The sequence below is a fragment of the Strix uralensis genome, chromosome 22, assembly GCF_047716275.1.
Source record: "Strix uralensis isolate ZFMK-TIS-50842 chromosome 22, bStrUra1, whole genome shotgun sequence".
Taxonomy (NCBI): Eukaryota; Metazoa; Chordata; class Aves; order Strigiformes; family Strigidae; genus Strix; species Strix uralensis.
The window spans coordinates 11,064,264-11,090,960 of NC_133993.1; the positions used below are offsets into that span (position 1 = coordinate 11,064,264).

Consider the following 26,697-nt stretch of genomic DNA (forward strand, 5'->3'; position numbering starts at 1 on the left):
TCCCTCTGATCGTGTCCCCCATCGCCCCGTGGGTAGAGCCTGGGGACGGGGAGTCGGGGCTGGGGTCCTGGCTCTCCAGCTGCCTCCCCATGTCACGGTGGGGGGGGTCTCACTGAACTGATGCAACAATCGCTGTGTGACCCAGCTCCTCTCTCCAGGTCCCCCTCCTGTGCCCAAGGAGCCCCCACCCCGGCTGGATGCACAGGGCAGAGGTACAAACCCTCCCAGGGACAGGGATGTGGGCATCCCGGGGGCACCCGTGTTTTGCCCCTCCATCCCCTGGCACATACACCCCAGCAGGCAAAACCCGCAGCCCCGGCCCTGCCCGCAGCCTCGCGTGGAGCCGCTGCCGGCAACCTCCTGCCTCTGGGCTCAGCCGGTGCCACCTCGCCCAAAAATGTGCCGTGGGAAAGCCCCGGGTGGGCGGCGGTGCCTGGCGTGGGCCCGTCCCCAGGCCACCGAGCGGACAGGCACCCCCCGAGAACTTCGGGAGCAGCTTCCACCTCCCAGCAGGGTCCCTGCCTGGCGCCCGGCGCCGCTTCCCCCTCGCCCTCCCGGGCGCAGCTGCCAGAGTTCGTGTTTCAGCCCAGATTTCCTCCCACCATCTGTCCCTGCTACGAAGCTGCGGAAGGAAGGAACCAGGTTTCACTGAGTAAATCACTTTTCTAACGTGGCTTCCAGCATCGCTCCATCGATCACTGGGGCTCGCTCCCCACCGGCGCCTTCATCCCCCCGAGCTCGTTAAAGTGAGCTCTGCGCAGAGAGGAGACGCCGGTGATGCTGCCTAATGAACAAACATCTTAATTACTGGGAGATTTTACCTCCTGCCAGAGCAGCCAGGCGCCTGGATGGAGCCGGCACGCTAACGACCTAGGCTGGCAACGAGTCCGGGGGCAGGGCTGGCAGCGGGGGCTGCGGTGCCAGGGCAGCGAGCGGGTGGCCGAGGCCTTGCTGAGCATCGTCCCCGCGGCCACCACCTGAGCCCTCGGCCGGGCACAGCGGTGCAGGGGACGGGGACAAGCATGCCCAAGGCCACTCCGCCCCACAGGAGGGAACGGCCAGCGCCAGGCCCACGGAGGGTGGTGGCCACCTTCACCCCGGCTGCCCCAAGGGGACTCGCTGCCCCTCCCCAGCCGAGACAAGAACAGGCTCAGGGCAACACGGGGCTGGGGGGGTATTTTATTCTTTGCTTTGGTCTATACAAAAACAACTTACAGAAATAATAAAATCTTCCATTCCTGAACCACACTTCCAGTAACTGTCCATCCCTTTCCGGTGGAAGCATAAAACCACCATCAGATCCAGAGCCTCTTGAAAAAATGTGTTAGATAAGGGAGGAGGGGACAGAAACACACCACTCACCAAAAAGAAGGGAAACGGGTTAAAATGTGCAACAGAGATCGGTACAAGGACACGGTTCCTAACGCTGGAGTCACTCCTCTATGGGTATGGTAGGATAGGCAGGTACACAAAGTCAGCTCCCCAACGGCTGATCGGAAAGAATTAAACCGCAGACACCCCGATGGCTAAAACGAAGGTCCTGGGACACGGCACCCCGTGTTTTCCGCGAACTCCGGATTGGCCTGATTAAGTCAGAGTTCGCAGAAAGCAAAGGGTTTCCCCGTGTTAGATTCCTTTCCTAGAACACTAACACGCAGAACAAAGAGTGGGGAAGTTAGAAAGCACAAACTTAAAGACGGCCAAAGCCGTTGGCACCATATTAAAAATAAAAAAGAAATATATATTCATAGAAAAGACTATTTTGCCAATGAAAGGTCGCTAACGGTGCAGGGTTTGTGTGTTTTAAAGCTTCAGAAACAGTATCTTGGATGCTGGATGCGGCAGTAGGTGCTCGAAGCAGTCCCAGGAGGAAGGACCTTCTCCACAGACCCACAGCGAAGAAAAAAAAAATAATTGAAAAATAAAATCTCTCGTGGGAATGGAAAAGTTTGTCTTCTCAGGCACTTCTGTCTCCCAAGTCCTTCTTGTGAATGCTCAGCTCTGGGGCCACCCTCTTCTGTACGGAGAAAACACCTGCGCGCGGCAGGAGAGAGCTCCCGTTACTCGACCGAGGGGGGTTTTGGAGGAGACCAGAGCCCAGGGGCCCCCCAAGCCCACGGGGCAACGGGGACCCCGCGGCAGCGCCAGGGACCCCGCGGCCCCGCTGGATACTGCCCCGCCCGCCTCCCCCCACCACCCACCCCGCTGCAGGGCCGAGCGCGCCCTCGGTAAGCGCCTGGGGGCAGGTACCTGGCGGGGGGCTGCGGGGGGGTTAGGCGAGCATGTGGTCAGTGAAGGGCGCTCGGACGCCGTCGCTGTAGGCGTCCATGGGGTAGTCCCCGTCCATGTCCATGTGCATGTCGATGGGGTCCAGGGGGATGTCACCCGAGTACATGGGGCGGTAGCCGGGGTCCAGCTCTGTGGGGAAGGGACATGGCAACCTCAGCTCCCGCCGGCAAGAGGCTTCCCCAGACCTCAGCCACCCTCTGTCTGGTCCCCCCCCCCGGCAGCGTGTGGCCCGTGGGGCTTCAAAGGACACAAGGGCCACCCACCTGCCCCGAGCCCCTGGGCCAGCCCGGGCACGCAGGGGAGCGGCTGCAGGTGCTCCCAGGGGGGCTGAGCACCGCACTGAGCGCCCCCAGGCAGGCCGGGCTGGCACTTTGCTGGGTTTTAAACCCAGCCTGGTTTGGCACGATGAGGCCCCGCAGGAAGAGCTGCTGCCGTACTCACCGTCTGAGTAGGGCTCGTTGATGGGGATCATGCTCTGAGCCTGCGAAAGAAGGTGACACGGTTGAAGAGGGGATCGGTGCTCACGTGTGCACGATGCTCGGGGGCTACGTGGTGCCCAGCCCCATCCCGGGTAGTGGGTACTGAGCCAGGGCTGCCGGAGAGCTGGGCCCGCAGCCCGGCCTCCCCCCGCCTCCCCCCGTTTGCCGGTCACTCCCGTCCGAGCCCTGGTCAGAGGTGGCAGCGGCAGCTTTTGGCGGCAGGACAGGGCCATCGCCAGGGACCCCCGTTTCCCCAGGGAGAAGGGCTCATCGCGGCGCCCAGCGGGACCCTCACCGCCTCCCAGGCTGCCGGGTCGTGCTTGAAGAGGGAGTTGGTGAGCTCCACGGAGACACGCTTCCTGTAGTCGGGGTTCTTGTCCTCCGAGATTCGGAAGAGGACGGCGGCCGCGTAGGTGGCTGCAGGGGAAGGGCAGCAGCCTCAGCGCCGGTGTCGCGCGGCGCCGAAGCACCAGAAGCCCTGGCCTGGCCGCACTCACCCGTCCCCTCGTTCCTGGAGTGCAGCAGCTCCATCAGCGGAGCCGAGGCCCCCTCTGCGTCGATGGCATCTGCCGCCTCCTTGTCCTGGGCCAGCTCGCAGAGCACGCCGGCCGCCACGCGCTGGATGTTCTCCACCGGCGAGTAGAGGAGCTGTCAGGAGAGATCAGCGGCCACGTGAAGCAGCCGGCGAGGAGCCGTCGTGCTCCTGCAGTGGTCTGACACCCGCGCAGGTGCTGCCAGCCCAGCGCCGTGGCTCCCTGGCCCTGGCACCATGGGGCTGTGACAAAACGCAGCCCCTGTGTCCCCCCCAGCCCCTGACCTGCACGAAGAGAGGGATGGTGTTGAGGCGGAAGATCTCCATGCGGTTCATGGGGTCCCGCGCCAGGATGTGCAGTGCCCCCGTGCATCCCTCCACGATCTCTTCCATCTTCACTCCGTCCTGCCGGGGGACAACGCTCAGCCGGGGCCCCGGAGCCGCCGGCTGCGCCCCACGCCAGGGCACAACCACCCTGAATGCGGGCACGGGCTACGCCCCAGGGATGGGCCAGCTTTTGGGGCGCCAGGCTGTGCCGCGGGGACTCACCGTGTAGGGCTGCTGTGTGCCGGCTGCTACGTGCCGCTGCGCGTCCTGGTGAGCCTTGACCAGGAGCTGGACCAGGCGGGGGATGACGGCGGCCTCCTGGAGCGGGGCATGGTTGGCCGGGCACAGGGCCAGGTTGCGGATCAGGCCTATGGTAGCCTGGAGGAGAGAAGAGGGGAAGGAAAGACTCGTCTCAACCACGGATCGGAGCAGCACGTGCTCCCCACGGGACCCGCAGCTGGGCCCCCCTCCCCGCCTGTCCCACCCCATCCCCCTCCGTGGCTCAGGCTGACTTCAACTTCCTCCTGCAGCAGATCCGGCCGGTCCCCGCGGGGGAGGCCGGGGCGAGTATCGATTCCAGCCGAGCAGCGGCAGGAGCCGTTTCCTCCATTAGCTGCCATCAAGGACGTGGCCCAGCGGGACCAGGGGGCTGCAGCAGCAGCGAGCCACCATCACTCCATGCACGGCACCAGTGCAGACCCCCTGAGCAGCACATCCCATCACGGGCCAGCAGCTGGGGGCTTGCTCGAGCCCAGCCACTGGGTCCCCCCAACCCCCAACACCCCCCTAAGCCCCTACCTTGACCAGTGGCCACTGGTTGGGCTGGTTGAGGAGCTTGACGATAGCGGGGATGCCGTAGTTGAGTCGCACCGAGTTCTGCGCCATCTCGGCCTCGGGGTGCCGGCTGGTGAGGTGCCGCAGGGCGCAGACGGCCGGCTCGGTGATGTCCTCCTTGTCACCCGCCCGCAGGATGGTGTGGATCAGGGCCTCCACCCCGTTCGACTGCGTCACCAGGGTCTTGTTCTTGCTGTTGTTGCAGGTCAGGTTGGAGAGGGTGCCGGTGGCACAGGTCAGCACGTTCACGTCGTCGGAGCTCAGCTGGTTCACCAGAATCTTGAGGACGCCGTCCAGGCCCTCCTGCGGAAGCGGGAGGTCGGATCAGCCCCCCCGCAGTCAGGTCTGGGCTCAGCCAGCGGCTGGGCTGCAGCTCCACACCCGTCCCGGGTCTCTTGCCCGGGCGTGGGGGGCCTGAGCTGCTCCCTGGGATGGGCTCTGCCCAGGCCCGAGCAGGCAGCAGTGGTGGAGAGGCAGCTTTGTCCTCCCTCATCGCGCCTTTCCCCGTCCCCCACAGCCAGAGCTGCTTCTCCGTGACACCAGCTGCTCCCGCCATGTGCAGCTTTACTTAGAGTTTAATGTCTCCAGCAGCTTTTCTCTGCCGGGAAGTGCAAACAATGCACCCGCCAGCACTCCCCGAGCGCTCCCGGGGTGACCCCGGTCCCCGCCGTGCAGCCAGCAGCGGGGCAGGAAGGAGTTAAAGGCGCCGTGGCCACGTCCCCCCCTCAACCCGCAGAGCCAGGGATGGTTACACTGATGGTTACACGCCAGCCCAAATAGTTTCCGCGCTGCATCAGGCGCTAATCTGCGGCCCCAGCAGATGGGAAACGCATCAGGAGGCAGCCGAGGGCTGGGGAGCGCAACCCTGGAGCAGAGCTCGGGGTCACCCTCGCGCCGGCTGCGGCTCAGCCCCACGGGCCCAACCGCCTCGGCAGCGGCTCCGGCAGCAGCTCCCTCGCCGGGGATGGGCCGAGCAGGCCGGCAGCGCCCGGGCAGGCTGCCGGGGCCCCCGGAGCCAGGGCAAGCAGCAGCCCCGGCCACGTCCCGCTGAGCCCAAGAAGGGAAGCGGCCTCCGTGACGCCACGCAAACCCTGCGGCAGCGGGGCTCGGGCACAGCCGGGCATCCCCTCGCGCTGCCCCCGCCCGCGGCTCACGGGGACCGGGAACGGCACAAGGACGTCGCTCTGGATTCAGCCTGGCACAAGCAGAGGGCGAGGGGCAGCCCGGCCGCGGGCACGGAGGAGCCTCTGAAACGCCGCGTTGAAGCGCGACTTGGGGTCCCGCAGACTCACCTGTTTGGTAGCCACGTCAGAGAGGTTCCGCAGGGTCCAGAGGCAGTTCTGGACCAGCCTGGGGCTGGAGCTGGTCAGGTGCTTGCCCAGCGCCTGCATGCCGCCTGCCAGGGAAGGAGACACCAGCCCGTCGGGAAACACCCAAAGCTGCCCCAGCGGAGAGGGGAAGGGAGAGGCAGCGGGTCTGCGTGGCCAGCGTGAGCCATCTCCCAGCCAGGCCAGATCCTGCCCACGCACGCTGCCAGGAAAGCACCTCAGGAGCCTTTCAGAGCAAGAAACCGGGCCCCATGCGGGTGGTTTCACCAGCTGTGAGCCGGCACCCTCAGCTGCACCATCCTGCCACCCCCCTCCTCCTCCTGTTGGACACCGGCTCCGCCTCAGCCCCTCTTACCGGCCTCAACGATAGCGGGCTTGTTGCTGGGACACACCGACAGCACCTTGAGCACCCGGCTCGTGGTCCAGAGCAGCTTCTCGTAGTTGTAGCTGCGCATGATCTGCACCAGGGCCTGGGGTCCTCCATTGGCCAAAATAATCAGCTGCAAGACAAAAGCGCCAGGGTCGGGGCGTGCGGCGGCTCTGGGCTGCCGGGACCACCCTGACTGGTGCCAGGACATGGGCCGGGCCGGAGGTGCAAGCCCTCGGCAGGCAGGAGGGCTTCGGGTCACCCCCGCCAGGGCTGAGCACTACCACAGTCCCCCCGGCCACCCCAGCCCTGCACACCAGGGTCCCTCACCCCACGCCACAGGCAGGATGGGCAGCAGCCACCCGCCCAGCCGGCGTCAGAGCAGGTCCAGGGGCCAAATCCCTGCATGAGGCCAGGACAACTTGTGTGCAGGAGCGGAGCAGCCAAAGAACAAAGACAGAGGCATTGCCTGGAGCAGTGAGGGGAGAAACCCAGCCGGGCCGATCTACCGGCCAGACCCGGCCAGGCTGCGCTTTCAGGGATGCTCCAGCTGCAAGAGGTCGGACGTGGCAGCGCTGTGGCCGCCACAACCGCTCCGCTGGCAGCTGCAGCCGGGGGCACATGGGCCAAGGCGGCGGGAGCTCCCTGCCCCCTGGACTGTGGCTGCGAGGAGCAAGGTTGGGCAACCACCCTGCTCCTGCCCGCTCCCCCCCGCAGGACCCCGCGCCCACCTTGCTCTCCTGGTTCCCATAGGCGAGGAGCTGAAGGCAGTCGGTGGTGATAGCCAGGAACTTGGGGTTGTTCTTGTTCAGCAGGGGAACCATCTTCTGCAGGCCGTCGGCCAGGCGCACGGCCATCTTGGCCCCTTCCTGGTAGAGCAGCAGGTTGTGCAGGGTGGTGATGGCGTAGAAGAGGACCGACTCGACCGGCGAGCTGCAGGCAGGCGGCACGGAGCCACGTCAGTGCGGGCAGCTGCCTCCGGGCTCGCCAGGCTGCCAGCGGAGCCCGCAGGGCTACCCCGAGCCCCGACTCCCACCCGGCACCCATCAGCAGGACCCGGTGCGAGGCCACCGTGCCACGTGGCCACAGGGTGGCCCTCGGGGAAGGGACACCTCCTCCTCCAGGCAGAGCAGAGCCTGAGCCCCGTCTCCACGGACAAGGCAGCGTGGGGGACCGCTCCCCTCCTCCTGCCCTCACACAGGCTCCAAAGGCAGCACATCCCTGGGGCTTTCGCAGGCTAAAAGGCTCAGTCAAGGTCTCCCACTCCCTTGTTTTGGCGGCAGCAGAAGGAGGACTCACGTCTCGGGGCAGCACGAGCCCTCCCCTCCTTTGCCCCCCACCCAGGCACTCGCCTGGCTGCCAGCCCGGGAGGGAGGGCTCGGCTCTGCCGTCCTCTCGGGACCCCCCGCCAGCACCCCGTACCTCAGCATCCTCACGAGGGCTGGGATGCCGCCGGACTTGAAGATGGAGAGCAGGCCCTCGCGGTGGTGCGAGAGGTTGTGCAGGATGCTGGTGGTGCAGCGCGCCGTGTCCAGGTCACTGGTGCTCTGCATGGTGCGGACCACGGCCGCCACGATCTGGGGCGACTGCATCAGGGCGCGGCGCGACGCCTCCTTCTTGGAGAGCTGGTTGACGATCATGGCTGCTTTGCTGACAACCACCTGGGGGGGGGGAGAGAATCCAGCGGGTGGGAGGGGGTCCCGCTGCTGCCCGTCATAGCAGGGACAGGAGGGACCCCGTTCTGCGGGGGAGGACGGCGCTGGAGCGGCAGAGCCGGCACGGCCGCGCAGGCGAGGATTGCTATTTTTAACAACCTCATCCACGATGCTCCGGGAGCTGTGCTGCCGCTCACAGCAGTCGGCAGCACACGGTCGGGTCTGCGGAGCACAGACACGCTGCGGGGGGGGCGGGCAGGGGGGGCTGGAGGGCCGAGAGCCAGCGAGAAGCGCTCGGCGTCTGTGCAAGGCCAGGGCAGGAGCGCTGAGCCCGGGCAGCGAGGAGACGCGGCGGGCAGACCCCAGAGCTCCGTCAAGAGAAGCAGCCGGACGGCGGCCACGGAGCCCCGCGAGGGCGGGAGCTGCCGCGCCCGGGGAAACGCACCCCGCACGCCCGGCAGCGGAAAGCCCAGAGCCGCGCGCAGGCAAACCGCGCTTCCTTACCGGGTCCTCGTCGTTGAGCAGCTTGGTGAGCTCCGGGATGGCGCGGGTGGCCAGCTCGGCGTCGTCCTGGTAGTTGATGAGGTGCACGATGGCCGATTTCAGCATCTGCGAGGGCTCGGCCAGGCGCTGGACGTTGGTCTGCTGCCCCTCCAGCTGGGTGGTGATGAGCAGGGAACGGTCCTCCACCGTCTCGGGGTACATGGCGGCCCGGACGCGCTGGGCCCGGGTCATGGCCAGCTGAGCCTCCATGTCCGCTGCGGGGTAGATGGGGAGGCAGCGTTAGAGCCGGGCTCTCTCCGCGGAGTGTTCCCAGCCCTGATTTCCAATTTCAATTAGCTGAGCAAGAGCTTAGCGCAACGACACCGGCAACGTCAGCAGCCCCAGCACGCTCTGCAAGGAGCCGGTGCTTCAAAGTGTAAACAGATACAGCAGCCCAGAGATAAGACAACACTCAATTAAGCAGCATGATTAGGCAGTTGTCACACAAGGCCCATTAATTAAAAAATTAAGGATATTTGCAACTTGGGACCAGCTGGCACTAGGGATTAGGAGAAGGACGCAGAAGCCTTCCCCATCCAGGATGCCAGGACAAGCAGGACCCGAGGGGCAGAGACGCTGCAGCAGCCACCCGCTGTCCCACCCCTGTGCACAGGGACCGGTGGCGCTCGGGGGGGCTCGTCCCTCTCCAGTGGGCTCTGCCTCCCAGGGGAGCTGGCGAATAAACCTCCCAGGGCCCATCGCTGACGGGGGAACCACCGAGGCGAGCGGAGCAAACCAGCCCTCTTTTAAGGGCTAAAGCTGGGGGAAGCATCTCCCTTGGCTTTGGGGGCTGCGTCTCTGCCTGCTTCGCCCTCGCAGCGCTGGCAGCAGCCGGGCCGGCGGCGGGGCTTTACGGCACAGGCTGGCAGCTCTGCCAGCCGCGCTCAGACAGGTTTCCCGAGCAGGCAGGCGGGCAGGCAGGCAGCGGAGCAGACGGCCGACCCGTGGGCCGGGATCAGCTGTTCCTATCCGGAGCCAACCCACCGGCGCGCTCGGATGTGTGTGTACAGCTCAGCACCGGTGCGGGCTGGCTGCGTGCCGCCCCTACGCCAGAGCCTCGCGGCGCGGGAAGGAGGACAGGAGGGAGCATATTTTAGGCAGCAACAACTCCCGGGGTGTGGAAGGCGGCGTGGAGGAGTGCCCAGAAGGAGCAGGGCTCAGGGGGGAGGCAGGAGCTGAGCAGCCGAGCTCCCAGACGCGCCCAGCCCCGCAGTCCCTACCTTGCGCTTGGCTCTGGCCCTGGCCCCCTCCCTGGCAGTAGCTCGTGGTGGTCGTCTTCTTGATGGTGTACTGCTTCCCGTAGACCTCGTCATCGTCCCCGAGGCACTTGCTGCTGACCGAGGGCACCTGGGTGTTGACGCCGGAGTGGATGCCCGAGTCATAGGTGTAGGTTTGCTGCCACTCCGTCACCTTGATGGGCTGCTCCATCATGTTCATCACCTCCATGGCTGCTCTGCAGGGCAGGGAGGGGAGAAGTTACGGCTCTGGCAGAGCCCAGGTCGCAGCAGCACCCTCCTGCCCCTCTCCTGCCCCGAATCGCAGGGCAGACCCCGGCGCGGCAGACCCCGGCACGGCCCACGCGCAGACCCAGCAGATCGCTATCTGCCCTCCTCCCCCACGCAAGATGAAAGGCGGCACCGGGATGACGAACCCCCAGCTCAGCACTTTGCTGCTCCTGTTCAGACACGAACCGCGGCTGCGGCCGGCGCAGACCGCGCGCGGCTGCCTGAGCCCTCAGCCAGCGCCTGCCGCCGTCGCCGCGTCTCACTGCCTTGGCGGCAAAGCCGGAGCAGGCTCTGCCCGGCACGGAGGGACCCCGCAGCCAGACCCCCCAGCTGCCCACGGGCTTTATAAACACCAGTTTCCAGAGACGGGACTGGCAGAGAGCTGGGGACAGCCAGAAGGCTGGAGCTCCAAGAATAAAACGAACCTTTTTAGAAGCCGTCTGGGACACTCCTAAAGCACATAAAAATAACCAGGCAGAGGCACCGGCTGGGCTCTCCCATGGGTGCTCAACACCACAGACACCCACGGCGTGGCCCAGGGCTGACCGCTCCCCACACTGTACCGAGCACCACGGCTGCGTGGTGCCAGGACAGGGCGGCCCAGCGCACCCCAAAACTCCGGGCAAACCAGCAAAGGATGCTTGCGAGCAGGGCTGGGGTTCCCTTGTCTCTAATTCGGGGAGGCAGGGGACGGAGGAGCACTCGGGGATTAACCCCGGAGCTCATCGGGGCAGGCGGACGCTGTGGGGCTGTGAGACATCAGCCCCATATCCAGCCCCCCCTGCACGGCCGGGATGGGGGGATGGAGACAGCATCCAGCCAGCCCCACCGCCGCAGCACCCACCGGGATTTCTGCCCCTTCCTCCGGCCGCGCAGGGCTGGGGATGAGTCAGAGTTTCAGAGGCGATAAGAGGCGACGGGAGCAGCTGCCGCCCGGCGTAGCTGGGTGCAGCAGCAACCACACTCCCGACCAGAGGCGTAATCACCCCCTCCACCGGCCCCGATTCATGCAGTGAGCTGGACCCGGCGGCCGCGCACCCCCGGCTCCCCTCCCGCGGCCGGCACAGCTCGGGGCTCGCAGGGACCAGCCGGGCTGGTGCGGCAGCCTCGGGCCCAGCACCCTCCTCGGGGGAGCGAGGGGAAGGGGGCACAAGCCCCCCACCAGCCCCACGCCGGCGGCTGAGTCAGGGCGTCGGGTGGTGGCCGAGAACGCGGCTTGCGTGGGGCGGCACGGCAGGGCCCGGCGCGCACGGGCTTGGCGCAGCTCGCCCCAGCGCTGCCGGCTGTTCCCAAGGAGCGGCCGAGCCCTCGTGAGCCACACAGGGAAAAATCCCAGCCCAGGCACACTCCCTCATTCCCGGGGAGCAGCGGCTGGGGGGAGGCAGGACCCCTGCCATGCTCCCATCCCCCCGGCTGGGGCATCCTGCACCCCGCTGTGTCTGTCCCCCCCTCAGCCACCTTCGCGGAGCCACTGCAGGGCGCTGCTCCTGTCAATTCAATATTTTTTGAGCTGTCGAGCAGCAATCCGCAGACTAAGTCCTGCTCTGGCTTTAATGGGTTGTGCATAATGCATGTTTATAAGGCAGCAGGAGAGGGACCCACTAATGGAGGCCGGGGGGGCAGGCGGGCAGGAGCCGGGGTTTCCGTTCGGGGCAGCAGGGCGGTGCATGACGCACGGTGCCGGGGGCGAGGGGCGAGCCCAGCTCCGCTCCCCACCCCGTGCCAGAGCGGGGTTCGGCCGGGAGAGCCCCTGTGCCGGGCTGGGAGTGCCGCAGACCCCCTCCGGGAATCGATGAGCTGGCGCATCGGCCTTTGGAAGAGCCAGTCCTCCCGGCTGGGTCACCCCGGCCACGGCGGCAGAGCCTCCAAGTTGCGTCGGGAAGCCGGAGAAGAGCAACACCAAATCATGCCCGAGGAAGCGCGGCGGGCAGGAGAGCGCTCTGCCGGCACCGCCAAGTCACCGCGGTGCGGGAAATGGTGCCAGACGTGGCACCTCCCAGCTGTGGCACCTCCTGGCCAGGAGCCGACGGGGATGGATGAGGGGAGAGCGGAGCCAAGGGTGGGTGTAAGGACCCCCAGGCCGGGGCAGGGACCCCGGGCAGCAGCGAGCCAGGGCTGGCAGGAGGCGCTGGCGCTACCTGCGCCGTCAGTTGACTGGTAACATCTGCTCTACAATTTACAGGCGCTTGACAGACACTTAATTTTCCAAACCTCCAGGAGTTGAGCTCAGACGGCGGCTTCTGACAGGGCCCTGCATTATGCATGAGCCACCCCTGCCACCCCCACTGTCTGCACCGCCAGCACCCCAGGGACACCAAAAGCCAGCAAAGCTCCTCAGAGCCCCCGCAGGAGCTCGGGTGACCGGCCCCAGATGGGCTCCAAGCACCGTGTCAGACCCCCCTGAGCACGGGGCCCTGCAGCAGCGGGGAGAGAGGCCATGGGGATGGGCATCACACGGCTTGGGGGGCTCTCCCTCCCCACGAGCCCCCAGAACGGACCACGGGCACCTTGTTAAACACAGGACCCATCCCTCCCCTGGAGCATCACCCGCCAGCAGCCCTGGGGGGTTTGCTCAGGCCGCGGGCAGCCAGTGAGGCCAGCGGCACCAGAGGTGCCAGGGCCAGTGGAGCAAACACCAGACACTCCAGTGGCGAGCCGTGACATTTTCTGAACCTTGTGTCAAGTGTCCCCTGCTTGTCACTCAGCGAGGGCCCAGGGCCTGACAGGAGCTTCTCCCCCATCCTCAGCTGCCCTCCCTCCTCCCCAGCAGGATCTGAGCAAGACGGGCAGCCCCAGGCTGGGGTGCGGGTTATACCTGCGCTCGCAGGAGCCGATCACCCACCACGGGCGATGCTTCTGGTGGCGAATGGCTGCGGTGGGGCAGGACCCCCACCAGCGGTGGAGGGGAGCGCAGCAGTTCATGTGGCAGGGAGAAGCAGGGGGTATTTGGGGCACATGTGAAAACACCCGCCCTGGAGGGGTGAGCCATGAGCAGGGGGGATGCCGGGGTGGGCCGAGCCCCCTCCATGACCAGAGCAGGGGTAGGATGATCACTGCTGGGTCTGACCCTCAGCTCCCCACCCTCGGGCTGTTACCAGAGCAGGGAGCAGAGCCCAGAGGGGTCCCACCGAGCCCTGGCTGAACCCCCCTGCCTGCACAGAGCTGGGAGCCCAGGGAAACCAGACTCACTCCTGGGAACAGCGAGAAACCCCCCACGAAACAGTGAGGCAGATGAGGGGACCCCACAGAGGGGACAGCAGCTTTGGGGGAGCACCTCCAGCCTGCCCCCAGCACCACGATGGGAAACGGGCTGAGCTGCACCGGGGCTTCAGCCGTGGGACATGGTGGGGGCTCCAGCCACCCCCACGCAGGGGAGAGCCAGGAGAAGGTTAATGCCTCTCCCACCACTTCCCGCAGCCAGGAATGCCGGGGAAGGCAGAGGAAGCTCCCGCAGCTCTAAGGCACCGGCCAGCGGCTCATCCGCCCCCAGAGCCATTTGATCAGTGTCCAGGCGGCATCGCTCCCCCGGGACACCGTCTGGGGAGGAAATCTCCAGCAAACACGCAGCCCCGGGCCCGACCAGCCCTTCCCTCCGGCTGCCGGGAGAAGCCTTCGGCCTCACACAGGCGGAACAGAGCCGTATGGCTCAGCTGCCCAGAACAGCAGCGGGGAAGCCACGAACGCTGCTCCGTGCAAAAACAGCTCCTGCCCAGGGACTCCCTTGGGGTGAGCAGCCACGACCCCCAATGGGGGGGTCACCCCTAAGTGAGCAGGCGGGGGGCACGGAGCACGCCCACATCCCAAGTCCCAGGCACGGGCTGCACAGGAGCAGGCAGCAGGACTGGGGGGGTCGGTGGTGCGAGAGGCTCCAGCCTGCCCTCACCCCGCAGCCCCCCACAGCCCCCCTGTCCTTGCACGGATCCTTCCTGGCCCTGCCGGGAACGGGCAGCAGCAGCGCTGGAGGTGCCCCCGCTCAGCAGCCGCAAGCGTGCGAGGGGTGAGCTCAGCTGCAGGAAGCGTGCGAGGGACTGCAATTACAGTCACTGAGGCTTTTAGGAAAAGGAAAGAGGCAGTTAAAGCAATTCAACAAATGCAGTGCGAGAAAAGACTCTATTTTAGAAGCACTTATGCTACACACAAGCCATCCCCGGTCCTCCCCACCCTCCCCAAGCAGCCGGGGATTAGCGACCCGCTCGGGGAGAGCAGCCTCAACATCCGCAGCACCGCAGCCCTCCTCGGGGCAAGGGCACCCCGAGGTCCCCCACTGCTGCAAGCCCCTGCCCAGCAGCACCCAGAAGCGACACCGTCGCACCGAGGGCTAACGAAGCTGGGGCAGCCGCTAATGAAGCTCCCGCAGGCACTGCAAGAGCCAGCGCGTACAAAAGCTTCAATGGTTCTGAAGAGGATCCCTCGCAGGAACGCGCGGCAGGAGGTGGCAGAGAAAGGAGCTTTTCAAGACCTCACCAGCATCAATGGGAAGCATTAGAGTCAGATCCCGCTACCACGAGCCCTTTCAATGGGGCTTTACAGTGAAGATAAGTGGAAGGATTCAAAGGGGAACGAGAGCAGCTTGAAGTTTAATGAGGAGGAGACGGGCGATGGGGGATCGGCCTCTTGTTAGAAAGCAGGCTGTAACGGCGCGAGGCCGCCCGGGCCCGGGCCCTGCACACAAAGGAGCCCATGGCCTTTGTTCGCTGATGCTCGTATGTCCCGAGCGGCTCCCGGCCGCCCCACCAGCTCCGACAACTTCAGGTCACTCGGGGAGGGCAGCGAGGGCTGCAAGAGCCGCTCTTCAGACCTGCCTCCCTCACTGGAGGAGGCTCTAAAACCCTTTTTATTTTTCAGCTGCTCCTGACAAGGTTAAGTTTGAGCCACTGACAGCCCCGTGCAAAGCCCCCGCTCCCATTATTTGGGGTGAGCCGCGTCCCCCGAGCGTGGCAGGACCAGGCTCCCAGCAGCAGAGCCGGCCCCGGCAGCGCGGCACCTCCGCCGCGACCTGCTCTGCTGAACTGCTGCTCCCCATCAAAGCAGAGCACGTTCCCCGAGCCTCTGGAAGTGCCTCGCCTTCACCCGAATTAACAGCTGCTGACAGCTCCGGCACACGCCAAGTCCAGGCTGTAATATTCTGGCACTTCACATCACAAAATGACAAGGCATTATCCATCAAGTGCTCTCCCGGTACGAGGGCAGGCACAGCGCCGGGCACGACACCCACCCTCCGGCAGCAGGCTGCGGGGTGGCCGAGCCCTCGCACGGGCACCTGGCACTCGTGCAAGAGCTGGGCCAAAGCCCCGTCTGCTGCACCACGGCCTGGGCTTCCCCGGGGAGCCCCGCTGCCCACACCGTGCCCTGCACAGCCCCGGCTCGCCCAGCGTCCCCCCCCCGCCCCACAGGCACAGCACTGATCCACCAGCCTTGATTTGGGATCAGATCCCCCTCTCACAGCTCTTGTGCCGTGCGTGGCTGGCTCTGCCCACGTGGGGTGAGCCCCACGGCAGGGCCCCGGCCCCAGGAGGGTTCTCCCAGGGACATTCGGACCATCGCGGGGTCCCTGGCAGCGCATCTCCCCTCCCCACGTCCCCAGCTGCTGGCACAGACGCTGCCATCCACGGGGGCACCGGGATCGGGGGGGCCCATGTGGGCACACCCCCTCCTCGACTGGAGTTTGCTGATCTCGTTAGCAACTCAGCTGGGAAGGATGGGAACTTGCCACTTGTCCGTGGAAAGGAGAACTGGTATGGTGCAATTAATCACAATAACTCCATCTGGATAAAAAAAAAAATCATTATTTTGTTTTAAAGAGCACAAAGAACAAGTTGTCCTTTAAGAACATGATAATTGCAGGCTTTAAATGTAGGCTTTGAGGCTGGCAGGCTGTTCCCAGCTCCAGTCATGACGTCCAGGAATGCGGGATTTTGCCACCTGGCCCCGGTGCTGCTGGAGGAGCCGAGGTGGCAGGGAGGGACGCGGGGCTGCCGAGCCCCGGCTTAATTTCTCCATCCAATTGCATTACATCTGTAAAGCTCAGATGCTTCACAAGAAATTATCACCAACACCCGTCAGCACCCGGCCTGTCGGAGCAAGTTAATGATTTGTCACCGGGGCTCTGCCCGCGCGTCACAGCGATTACGGCAGGGCTCCTTCCAGCAGCCAAAGGTCTCTCCCCCGCCAGCGAAGCACAGGCGCTTCACCCAGCCACCCACCCCCAAAAGCCACGGGGGGGACCACGGCGCACCCCTCACCACGGGGTGCCCCACGGCACAGGGTCTGTGCCTCCCCCGGGAGGGCACGGCCGCTCCCTTGCCTTCCCCGCCTCCCGCGGGTTTGATCACCCGGGCGTGGGATATTTGGAAAACACCGAGCGAGCATTCCACCCCCGCCCCGCCGCCAGCTCCGGCCCCCGCGCGGGGTCTTGAAAGGAGCCCGAGGACTCGCTGGGCTCAAGCGCAGCCGTGGCGGGGGGACCCGGCGAGCCCCGGCATCCGCAGGCACAGTGCGAGGCTCTGGCCCCGTCTGCGAAGCCATCGCGGAGCCGAGCGACTGAGGCACGTCGAAATGCCTCTGGGCCTGTCAACAGCCACAGCACAACCCATCAGGGCCAGCGTATTTAGATGGGTATTTCAAACCTCTGCCTAATTAGAAACATCCCCATCTCCCCCCGCAGCCCTCGACCAGCCGTGCAGCATTCCCACACCAGAGGTGGGGGCGAGGAGCTCTGCCCATCGAGGCACCTGCGCGGCTCCAAAGCCAACCCAGTTTAAGCACAGACGTGATGTTTTGCTGCTTAGGTCAAGTTTGAAGACCTGAGGGAGTACCTGCACCTTCACACCCCCCCCGTCCCCCACCGCTTTGCCACACAGTGTCCATGGGGAAGGGGGGTAAAACCAACCCTCCCGAAGCAGAGAACGCTGCAGCGATTCAAGACACCGATGCAGCCCTGGTGTCCCCCCGAGCTGCCACCCCAGCACACACAGACCGACCTGGGACACTCCACGGTCTCATGGGGCTGAGAGCCACCACCCAACCCCCGGCTCTGGGTGATGCCAAGTGCCCCCCACACCCCGGCTGGGTGGGAAAGCACCACTGGAATCAAGGTAAAAGCTGAAGTCCAAGGTAGGCTTGTACTGATTTAATAGAAATTAAGTTTCTTTTTAACTTCTCTTAATTAGAAGCCAGTCTAATTTAAACCTTCCAGACTAGCACAAGCCTCAGTACAGATGCTGCAATTAAAGTCTTGCGAGTTCTCTGCAAAGAGGCTCCGCTTCCCCAGCCTGCGAAGCGGGGGCCAAGGGCAGCTCCGCTCCCAAAGGCTCTGCCATCTGCGAGCGGCAGCGCGCCCGGCAGCAGCGCCGGCTTAAACCCCGGAGATCTGGAAGTGCGATAAAAAGCCAAATCCCATCTAGTGCTCCCACACCAAACCACAGCCTCGAAGGGAAACCATCGTCACAGGAACAGCCTCAGCTGAAAAAGCCATGCAGCTGCACCCCACTGCCTGTCCCAGCTGCTAGAGCTGATTAGGGATTTCAGGTGGGGGAAACAAAGGGGAGAGTTAATGGGATTAGGACAGCGCTGACCATTACACCCAAACACGGCGCTGGGACCAGAGGGAAAATCCTCCAAGGTCCCCGGCTGCAGCCAAGCCACGAGCCACCCGCTCTGCTGAGGTGGTCCATGAGGCACAGATCACTGGCGTGCTGGGCCCCGGCACCCCCCGGCAGCCCGGCTCGGCCCCACCGGGACGCGGGCGCTTCCTGGAGCCAGGGAGGACGCGCCACATCGCCCAGACAATGGACTGGAACCGTCATTGTCTGGGCGCAAGGGCCCTGCCGCGGCCGCCCACCTGCCCCCGGCGCCCCGCCAGCGTTGGGGACCCACATCTCCCCCAGCGCCCGCGCAGGAGCCAGCCCTGGAGCGGAAAACCCCCCTCAGCCACTGATGCCAGGAGCTCTGCGCGTTCCCGTCCTGATGGCCAACTTGTTTAAGCCAAATTAGCAGTAAAATGGGTTTTTCATAATACTTTATGGAAATCCTCCAAAGCGATGAACAATTACAGGCTTCAGATGTGCAAAGGCTGTTGCAGCGGGTACCCCACACTCTTCCAGCCGACTGATAAAACACCGACAAGGACACAGAAAGGGACCTTAAAATCTCCCCAGCGCTGTTACCGGCTGGGCCGGACACCGGCTGCCCCCGAGAGCGGAGCCAGGAGCGGACCCTGCGGGCACTGCACGCCCCCGATGGGGCTGACAGCCCGGAGCGAACGCCCCCGGCCCCGCTCCAGCCCCGCGGCAGCTGGCAGCGAGACGCCTCGCCCCCGGCTCCCCGCCGGCAGACAGACAGACGCACGCGAGGCCGCCGGGTGTCGGGGCTGGCAAGTGGGACCAGCGCCCAAACCAGCACGACACGGGCGGGAGCTGCAGTGGCTGCGCCCAGTCGGGTCACGGGGCATCCTCAGCCCCCACCAGCGCGGGGAAGCCGACGGGGAGTATCGGGGGCTCGCCCAGGCACCCCAACAGCATCGCGGGAAAGCCAAGGGGGCACAGGAACACGGCTGAAGGCAGCTGCCGTCACCCCCGCACGGGCAGGACAGCGGCGTGGGTCACCCAGGCCCAGCCCCGGCCAGCGGCCGTGCCCTCCCGGCCGGCGTTGCCGCTCCTCTCGCCGCACAAACGTCTCGCCAAGTGGCTCGCATGACAGCCCACGTTTTCCCTCTCGGGGCAACTCCCAGCAATGTTTCAGCATTATCCTTTCATCCGTGCTGCAAACCTGATTAATTAAGCTAATCGCTCACTAACGCAATTAGGGTGCTCTGTCCTCCCCTAACACCCGAGTTTCGCTCCCGCCGTGTTTCCCGGCGCGGGCACCCGCTGTCAGCCGCTGCCGGGGGGCTCGGTTGGGACACCCCCTCCCGCCGAGCAAAGGCGTGCCCACGGCTCCGCCATCCCGGGTGACGCGAGGCCACCCCGATCCCTCCGCGACCCCCTGGGACCCCCGGCCACGCGCTCCGCAAGCCCGGCTGCGGGCGAGGGGCAGCCCCGGGCAGCGCGGCGGGGACGGACGGTGGCCTCGAGCGGGCGCCGGCAGCACGCGGCCATCGGGCGTGACTCGCGGCACGGCGGCCGCGGCACCCAGCAGCCACGGGTGACGTAAGAGCCCCACGGCCACCTGGGCGAGGAGCAGCGTGCCAAGGCCTCGCCCGCAGCCCCGCCACCGCCCCGACGCCTCGCCCGCGGAGCCGCGACTCCGGGCGGTGCCGGGGACGAAGCCGCCGCCTGGCACCGGGGCGCGGGGACGCAACTTCCCAACTCGCTCCCGCGGCACCGGGCGGGGACGGGGACAGCGCGGCCGCCCGCGGGGGGCTCACCCCGGGGACCCGCCCGCCCGGCCCCACGCAGGACGGGCCCCGCCGCCCCCGCCGCGGCCCCCCGCGGGCCGGGCCGCGCTCCCGGGGCGGGGCGGGGGCACAGGGCGCTGCCGCCGGCGGGGAGCCCTACCCCGAGCGGCGGGACCGGCCCGGAGCGCCCAGCGCGGACCCACGGGTGCTCCCAGCCCGAGCGCGGCCGCTCCCCAGCCCAGGACACCCGGTTGCCCCGGCCCCCTCCCCCCAGCTCCGGGCCGGGCCCCCCCGGGCCCCGCTCACCTGCGCGGCGCTTCCCTGCGCGGACACTGGCGGCCGCCGCGCTCCTGCCCGAACAAAAGGGAGCAGCGCCCCGCGCGCCGCCCCGCCCCCGCCGCGCGCCCCGCCCCGCGCCCCGCCGGACCGCTATTGGACCGCCGGCACGTCCGTCAAGCCCTTGGCACGCCGGGCACCGCCCCCGCCGGACGTGTTTATCCGCTCTCCATTGGCGAGGGCGCGGCCGCCCCGCCCTTCGCCGGCAGGTGATTGGGCAGCGGGGCGAGGTGGGCGGGGCGAGGCGGCGGGCGGGGCAGGGCGCGACGGCCGGGGGACCACCTGGGTGACGTCACTGGGCGGGGCGGGGGCGGGGGCAAGGACCCTCCCCGGGGCGGGGCCAGGACGTACCTGGGCAGGGCGGGGGCAGCCCCGGGGGGGCGGGGACCCCCGGGCACGTACGTGGGGTGCGGGGACCCCGGGGGTGCGGGGAGCCCTCCCCCAGCAGGGCGGACCCCTGCGAGGGCGCTCGGGCCCCCCGCGGCCTCGCCCCTGCGTGTCCCCCCGGGCAGCGCCCGCCTTCCCCCCCCACCCCCGGGCTGGGCACCCCGGGGCTGCAGCACCCGGCCGGGAGGGGAGCGGAGCGCGGGGGGGCTCGGGGCTCCCCAGCTGTGCCCCCGCTCCCCCCGCCCGCCCCGGCCTGGCCAGGCCGCCATCGCAGCCCTCGTGTGGCCCCGGTCCCCCGCAGCACCCACGGGCAGCGGGTCCGGCCCTGGAGCATCACCCGGGCCCGGGAAGGGGCTTCACCCCCCCGGGCGGGGAACCTGCGGCAGGAGCCGGCAGCGAGAGGCGCTGGGGGAGGGCTCGGGCGCTGCCGCCCGCGTCACCCCCGGCCCCGGCCAGACTGGTCCAGCCGGGTGCTGCCGCCGTGTCCCGGCTCAGCCGCGTTCCGCCAGCCCTGGGTGAAGCCTCCGTCACCCAGCGCCTGCGTCACCGGGGAGCACCCGGCACCAGGGCACGGCCCAGCCCCCGGTGGGACCCTCGGGCCCTTAAAACCTCATTTATGTTCTGTCTTGGTCAAGGTCAGGGGATTCAGGGAAGAGCAGCGCTGCCTTCGTGGCAGTAACCCGCGGAGGCCTGCAGGCTCGCCCCCCCGCATCCCACCTCATGTCCCTGCTCGCCCCCCCATATCCCACCCCTGCACCCCCCCGCAGCCCGGCTCTGCCGGCCCCATGTGCCACGGGGGATGGTGGCCACACTCGCAGCCCGGGCCACTGCCGGGGTCACGCGCCGCTCGCAGAGCTGCTACGCCCAGTGCCGGACCCCGCTTGAGGGACCGTGGAGCCGCGAGGGGACCCCGGGGACCCCAGCCCAGGGCTGGGGGGGGCTTCTCCCGGCGCTGGCAAGAAGCCGTGTGCCCCAACGTGAGCCTGGGGCTGGCGAGGGGACGCTGTGCCCAGGCGCGTGTCGGAGCGGGGTGCAGGCCCCGCGGGCCCTGTGCCACCCTCGCCAGGTTTGTTGGGGAGATAAACAAGCCTTTGCCCCCCGGGCCGTGACGCCAGCGCTGGGCTGAGCTCTTCCCGCTGATCCGGGCTCAAGCGCCGCCGGCCGCGCCCCGCTGGGCTGTCGCTGTGACCCATCGGTGACAAACCCCGCTGCTCCCGAGGGACGGGACAGCCCTGCCCGGCACAGGGACGCACAGCGCTGCCTCCCCTTAGCTCTGCCCCGAGCCCCCAGCCCTGACCGCGGGTCTGGGGGCTCAGCCCCGTCCCCCGTCCCGGTGCCCTGCGCAAGGGCAGAGCTGGGAAAGCCCTGGTGCATGGGAGCTGCGGGGCAGGGCAGGGTGGGGTGCTGGCAGCCTCCCCGCCGCCCCCTTCTTCCCTTCCCTCCCCCGGGGCCAACGCCGTGATTCAGCCTCTCGGTTTCAGTCCTCGCAGCCAACTTCCACGGGCAGCCGGAATGCTCCGGCGCAGCAGGGAGGAGCGAGGGCCGCGGCCGCCCGACGCCCCGTGCCCAGGGCAGGCGTGGGCTTGTCAGCAGCAACGGCGGCCCCTGAAACGGGCCCCAAAACGCCCTGACACCGGCGGGAGGGTGGGCTGTCTCCCCCTGCCACCCTGAACCAGCATCGGGGGGCACAGGCTGCACCCTCTGGACCAGCAGCAGGACAATGCACCCCCCAGGGAGCAGTGTCAGGGTGATGCACCCCCCCAAAACCACCAGCAGCTGATGCACATCGCACCCCAACACCTGTATCGGGGTGAGGCATGCTGCCCCCAGCCACAAGGCGGGGTCACACCCCCCAGTGTGTTCGTGGCCCCCAAGCCTCCCCAGCCCCACAAGCCCCCTCAGCCCCCCTGCAGGGTCTCCCCCACTTTATGGGGGCACCCAGCCCCCCAGCCCATCCTCCCGCTCCCACCCGAGCGGCTGGCTCCTGCAGAACACCCCAGCCCCAGGGAGCCCCAAGGTGGAGGCAGCTGTGAAAAGACCGGTCCGGATTTTATTAAAAGTTCAGCACCAGTAAATATAAAAAAAAAAAAAAAGCGACTGTGCAAGTCGGGAAGTATTAAATTAACGGAGCTTAAGGCTACAGAGGGCTGGTGTGGGGAAAATTCAAGGCACACGCAGGGCACAGGCGACGCAGCCTCACCAGGCTGCAGCCACGCAGCGGCACGGGGACACCAGCACACCCCGAGCCCCGCGGTAGCCCCGGGCACCCCGAAGGGACCCTGGACTCTGGGGGCTGGCGGGGGGCCGGAGGCACCAGAGCAGGAGCCCCGAGGAGCCCCAGGAGGGGCAGCACCATGCATTGCTCCCGGAGCAGGGGCAGCCCCCCAAAACCCTCGAGACAACATGGGGGTCAATCCTGGCACACGGTCCACAGGTCCTGGGAGGAGCGGAGGGACACCGGAGACAGGGATGGCCCGGGGGGGGGCTCCTGGGCAGGCAGGGGGGTTCGGCGGTGCCGGTGCTCCACCGAGGGGAATCGGGCTGCGCTCAGGGCAGCAGACGTCCCAATGGCCAAGGCAGCCCTGCCGCTGGGCACCGGGCAGGATCAGCCCTTCCCTGCGAGCCCGTTTCTGCACGGCGGCTGGCAGGAGCTCGAAGCCTGACGTCCCCGGGATGACGTCACAGGGCCACCGCCGGCCAGCTCTGTCAGGGCCGGGCACCCCTTCGCCTGGCTCATCGCAGGGTCTCTGCAAAATAGGGGGGGCTCGGTGGCACCGGGGCGCAGGTGCCAGCCTCCCCCCACCCCGCAGCACGGGCCCCAGCCCCGCATCAGGAACCTTGGTCAGCTTTGTCCCCCTTGGTCTTGGGCTCCTGCCACCACTCTGCGAAGAAGCCCTCCTCGTAGTCGCCTTCGCCCTCGAACTCGCCATCAGAGGGCAGGTCCCGCGCCGCCAGCCCCTCGCCGCCGTCCACCTCCATCTGCAGCGCGGGACGGGCAGGAGGAGGCAGCGGGGCCCCGTCCGCAGCCTCTTCTCCAGGGCTGGTTCAAGGGTCGGACCCCCCCGCCCGAGGAAGGGCCCTGCCCTGGGGTACCCACAGCACCCACCCGCACCACCCAGCACCCCCAAAAGCGCCCGGCTGCACCCACGCCGGGGCCATCGTCTACCTCATCGTCAGCCTGCAGGTACTGCCGGGCGAAGTCCAGCATCTTCTTCTGGGCCGCCGTCCGGTTGTGGTAGCGCACGGCTTCCTGGGCACGGGGAGGGAGCGGGGCCTGCGTCAGCCCCCCCGCTGCCGGCAGAGCCACGGGACCGGGGGGCTGGGGGTCCTCACCGGCCGGGGCTCGAAGTCCTCGTCCTGCAGGCGCCAGCGCTCGCGGTGGAAGCGGTAGTAGACCAGGTTCTGCTGCATCACGGCGTCGCCCGGGTCGAAGAGCATGTAGCTGGAGACGCTGCGCACCGCGTCCCGCACGTCGTTCACTGCCGGGAGCAGCAGCGCCGGGTGATGGGGGGTGACACCCCCGCAGCACCCCGGGGTGCCCCGTGGCCACAGTCCCCCGCTCCCACCGGCACTCACGCTTGTAGTAGGCAAACTGCAGGTAGTGGTACATGGTGGCCACGAACTTCTCCACAAAGTAGCCGCCCACGTTGGGGGTGAGCTCGGTCTCGCAGTCCACCTTGCACTGCAGCACGCTCACAAAGTGGTCTGGGGGGAGGCATCAGGCGCTGTGACCCATCGCCCCCCCCCCACCCCCAGCCTGCTGGCCCCCGGCCCCCCGCCCGGTCACCTGCGATGGCGGGGTAGAAGTCCTTGAACTCCTGCAGCTCGTAGGCGCCCTCGCAGCCGGCCAGGCAGTCCTCGTAGGCCTTGTAGTACTCGGCCAGCGCCTGCTCCATGTCGGCCGCGCTGCTCCGGAAGTCCCCGTTGTTGTACAGCTTCACCGACCGCACGAATATCGGCTGCCGGGGACCAAGCGGGTGCCGCTCACCTCCTCGCCGGGCGCCGCAGCCCGCCAGCAGCACCCACCTGCCCTGCTCCCCCCCCAGCATGGGCCCCACTGAGATGCTTTTTGGGGGGCAGGAGGGGAGCGACCAGGGCTCAGCGAGGGACAGCCGCTTCCCTCGGGGTTCGGCAGGACCAGGCGCACCCGAGCCCTGGGGAGCCCCTCTCGCACCCCAGCCCCGTCCCCTCCCCACCTCATAGGGCTGAGCCTCCAGGTCGACCAGGTATTCATCCACGTCCAGCATCGTCCGGTAATAGTTCAGGTACTTCAAGGTCATCTCGTGCTTGGGGTTCTTCTGCAGGAAGGTGTGGGCAGCGGACACCGCCTTCTCGATCTTATTTGACTGGGGAGGGAGGCAGAGCCGGTGCAGCAGCCCGCTGCGGGGGCAGACGGGGCAGCGCTGCGGCCGCGGGGGGCTCAGCACCCGCAGAGCCCGGGGCTGCGGGGCAGAGGCCGGTCCTGGGGGGGGCACAGCACCAGCCCCGAGCCCAACCATCCACCCGCAGCGATGGACAGACAGGATCTGGGACCATGGACAAATCCAGCCACAGCAACACCCCCCCTGTGCCCGTGGTGGGCGCGGGGACAGCTCGGTCCCTCGTGGACCTCCACATCCAGCCCGGAGCCGTCCCCGCGGGGCGGGTTGGGCCCACGCACCCGCTCTCCTCGGGCACCGGCGCCAGCCCCGGCTCCCCAGCTGCATGAGCTCTCAGGTTGCAACTTCAGGGGAGCGAGACTGGGGGGGTTGAACGAACTGTCCATGAAATGGGTTTTGGCCAGAGCAAGCAGGAGGAAAAGTCATGAAGGATGCGGCCAGGCCGTCCCTCGGCACCACCAGCGGAGCGGGGCAGCGGCGCTAAGCGCTAAAGCAGGACCCACCGGCAGCTCAGGACCCCGACCAGCACCGGCGCCTGGGGAGGGAGCGTCCCCGGCCAGAGCAGGGTCCCCCCAGGGCGATCGACGCCTTCAAAACCTCCCTCCACGTCTGCACCCGGAGCCGAGCGAGCGCGTCCCCGGACGGAGCATCCAGACACGTGTCCCGCACCAATTGGCGGCACCGGACCCGCCAGCTCGGGCCCCTCGGCCGGGGCAGCCCCGGTGTCCCCCTCCCCAGGTGACGCACTGCCCGGCCACCGGGACCTTGGGGGACCAGGGCAACTCAAGGCGGGGTGGGGGGACACAACCACAGGGGACCCCAGTCCCGGGGGCGCCCCTCACGTCCTGCCTGATGCATCCCAGATGATGGTGACGTGCCACAGCGCAGGGGCAGGATGGAGGAGCCGGGGGGGGGGGTGCCAGATGGGAAGGGGGGTGCAGGACGGGAAAGCACGTGGCAGCCGGGTGCAGGATAGAGGGGAGCTGGGTTCAGGGGGGGCAGAGCGGGGGGGGGAAGGCTGGCGGTGTAGGATGGGGGCACAGGGTGGGGATGCAGGGTGGGGGGATGAAGGATGGGGGTGTTGAAGAGGAGGTACAGGATGAGGGGTGCAAGATGAGGGGTGCAGGATGGGGGGTGCAGGATGGGGGGGGTGAAGGATGGGGGTGTCCCAGAGGCGGTACAGGACGAGGGGTGCAGGATGAGACACAGGCTGGGGGTGCCCCCGCTGGGGGGGCCGAGTGGAGGGGCGCAGGTAGAGGAGGAGGCGCAGGTTGGAGCGGGGCAGGACGGGGGTACAGGACGCCCCCCACTCCCTCTCCGCCCGCCCCCCCCCCCGCCCCGAGCCACGTTGCGCGGCATTTGCGCGCCCGCCGCCTCACCTTGAAGAGCGCGTAGTGCAGGTACTGGTAGGGCAGGCGGCGCTGGAAGTCGCGCAGCGTTTGCGCGGGGGGGTAGCGCAGCTGGAAGACGGGCAGGTCGCGCTTGCAGGCGCGCAGGCAGCCGGCGCGGCGCAGCAGCCGCCCGAAGAGCTGCAGCTCCCGCTCCCACTCCCACGCCGCGGGGTCCCTCTCCGCGGGGGGCTCCTCCGCGGGGTCCCCCTCCGCGGGCGCGGCGCAGCGGCGGTGGCAGTGCGCTTCGCTGTCGCGCAGCAGGCGGTGGAGGCGCAGACTGGCCTCCAGCTCCCGGGCGCTCTCCGCCCACTGCGCGCCCGCGTACTGCGCCAGCGCCCGCGCGTAGGCGCGTTGCAGCGGCTCCAGCGCGGCCGCGGGGAATCCGCGCACGCTGTACTCCTCGTACTGCGCCGCGCACAGCCCCGCCGCCAGCACCGCCAGCGCCAGCGCCGCGCCGCCCATCCCCGCCGCCGCCGCGCACTGCTCCGCGCAGCGCCGCGCTCCCCTCCGCGCAGGGGGGCGGGCGGCGGGGAAGGGGCGGTGCGCGGCGGGCGCGCAGGGTCTTAGTGCGGGTCTGCGCGGCGGGCGCAGCGCTCGGGGGGGCGGGTGGGAGGGGGTGCGCGGTGCTGCGCGCTGCGGGGAGTCACCCCGAGCCCCCCCCGCGCTCTCAGGATGCGCCCCGGGCCCGGGGGTGCGCTCGGGGATGCGCGTTGCAGAGCGAGGGGTGCTGGGTGCCACCCTGGGGTGCGCTGGGTGCCACCCTGTGCTGTCCCGGGCAGCCGGATGGACCCCCCCAGCCCGGCCAGACCCCCCCAGCCTGGCTGGAACCACAACCAGGCCAGACCCCCCCAGCCCAGCTGGACCCCCCCAGCCTGGCTGGACGCCCCCAGCCCGGCCGTGCCTGGAGCTGCTGGCTGGTGCCAAGCCGGTGGCCACAGGCCCCACGCCGTGCCAGATCCCAGAGCTGCGTCGTGCCAGGCCTCGGCTCGGCCGCGCTGGCCCCAGCCCAAG

The 26,697-nt window shown here is 67.9% G+C and overlaps 2 protein-coding genes across 3 annotated transcripts; both read right to left on the reverse strand.

Moving 5' to 3' along the window:
• Positions 1 to 1,164: 1,164 nt before the first annotated feature.
• JUP (junction plakoglobin) lies at positions 1,165 to 19,579 on the reverse strand. Its single transcript, XM_074892018.1, has 15 exons — positions 19,500 to 19,579; positions 9,575 to 9,807; positions 8,316 to 8,569; positions 7,579 to 7,817; positions 6,888 to 7,089; positions 6,145 to 6,289; positions 5,754 to 5,857; positions 4,426 to 4,764; positions 3,850 to 4,005; positions 3,586 to 3,705; positions 3,266 to 3,416; positions 3,064 to 3,185; positions 2,731 to 2,770; positions 2,251 to 2,418; positions 1,165 to 2,034 (listed from the first exon to the last, which is right to left on the reverse strand). Exons 2-14 carry the CDS (start codon positions 9,798 to 9,800, stop codon positions 2,273 to 2,275), a joined length of 2,244 nt encoding a protein of 747 aa, XP_074748119.1. The 5' UTR covers positions 9,801 to 9,807; positions 19,500 to 19,579; the 3' UTR covers positions 1,165 to 2,034; positions 2,251 to 2,272.
• A 2,367-nt stretch (positions 19,580 to 21,946) lies between these two features.
• On the reverse strand, positions 21,947 to 26,166 carry P3H4 (prolyl 3-hydroxylase family member 4 (inactive)). Of its 2 annotated transcripts, XM_074892091.1 has the most exons (8): positions 25,675 to 26,166; positions 24,113 to 24,262; positions 23,704 to 23,875; positions 23,493 to 23,621; positions 23,250 to 23,395; positions 23,083 to 23,166; positions 22,754 to 22,895; positions 21,947 to 22,663 (listed from the first exon to the last, which is right to left on the reverse strand). In XM_074892091.1, exons 1-8 carry the CDS (start codon positions 26,146 to 26,148, stop codon positions 22,650 to 22,652), a joined length of 1,311 nt encoding a protein of 436 aa, XP_074748192.1. In that variant the 5' UTR covers positions 26,149 to 26,166; the 3' UTR covers positions 21,947 to 22,649. The 2 variants fall into 2 exon arrangements, 1 of the variants encoding a protein (XP_074748192.1); XR_012631921.1 differs by having other exon boundaries at positions 22,754 to 23,166.
• Positions 26,167 to 26,697: the final 531 nt, after the last annotated feature.

Bases quoted from the DNA above. Each gene is read 5' to 3' on its own strand.
- JUP (XM_074892018.1), bottom strand. From the start codon at position 9,800: ATGGAGGTGATGAACATGATGGAGCAGCCCATCAAGGTGACGGAGTGG. The intron at 6,290-6,887 runs GTGGGCGCGGGG...TTTGTCTTGCAG, and splicing joins ATGGGAACCAGGAGAGCAAG to CTGATTATTTTGGCCAATGG. The intron at 2,419-2,730 runs GTGAGTACGGCA...CCTTCCCCACAG, and splicing joins CAACGAGCCCTACTCAGACG to AGCTGGACCCCGGCTACCGC.
- P3H4 (XM_074892091.1), bottom strand. From the start codon at position 26,148: ATGGGCGGCGCGGCGCTGGCGCTGGCGGTGCTGGCGGCGGGGCTGTGC. The intron at 23,167-23,249 runs GTGAGGACCCCC...CCCCGTGCCCAG, and splicing joins AGGACTTCGAGCCCCGGCCG to GAAGCCGTGCGCTACCACAA. The intron at 22,896-23,082 runs GTAGACGATGGC...CCCGCGCTGCAG, and splicing joins ACCTGCAGGCTGACGATGAG to ATGGAGGTGGACGGCGGCGA.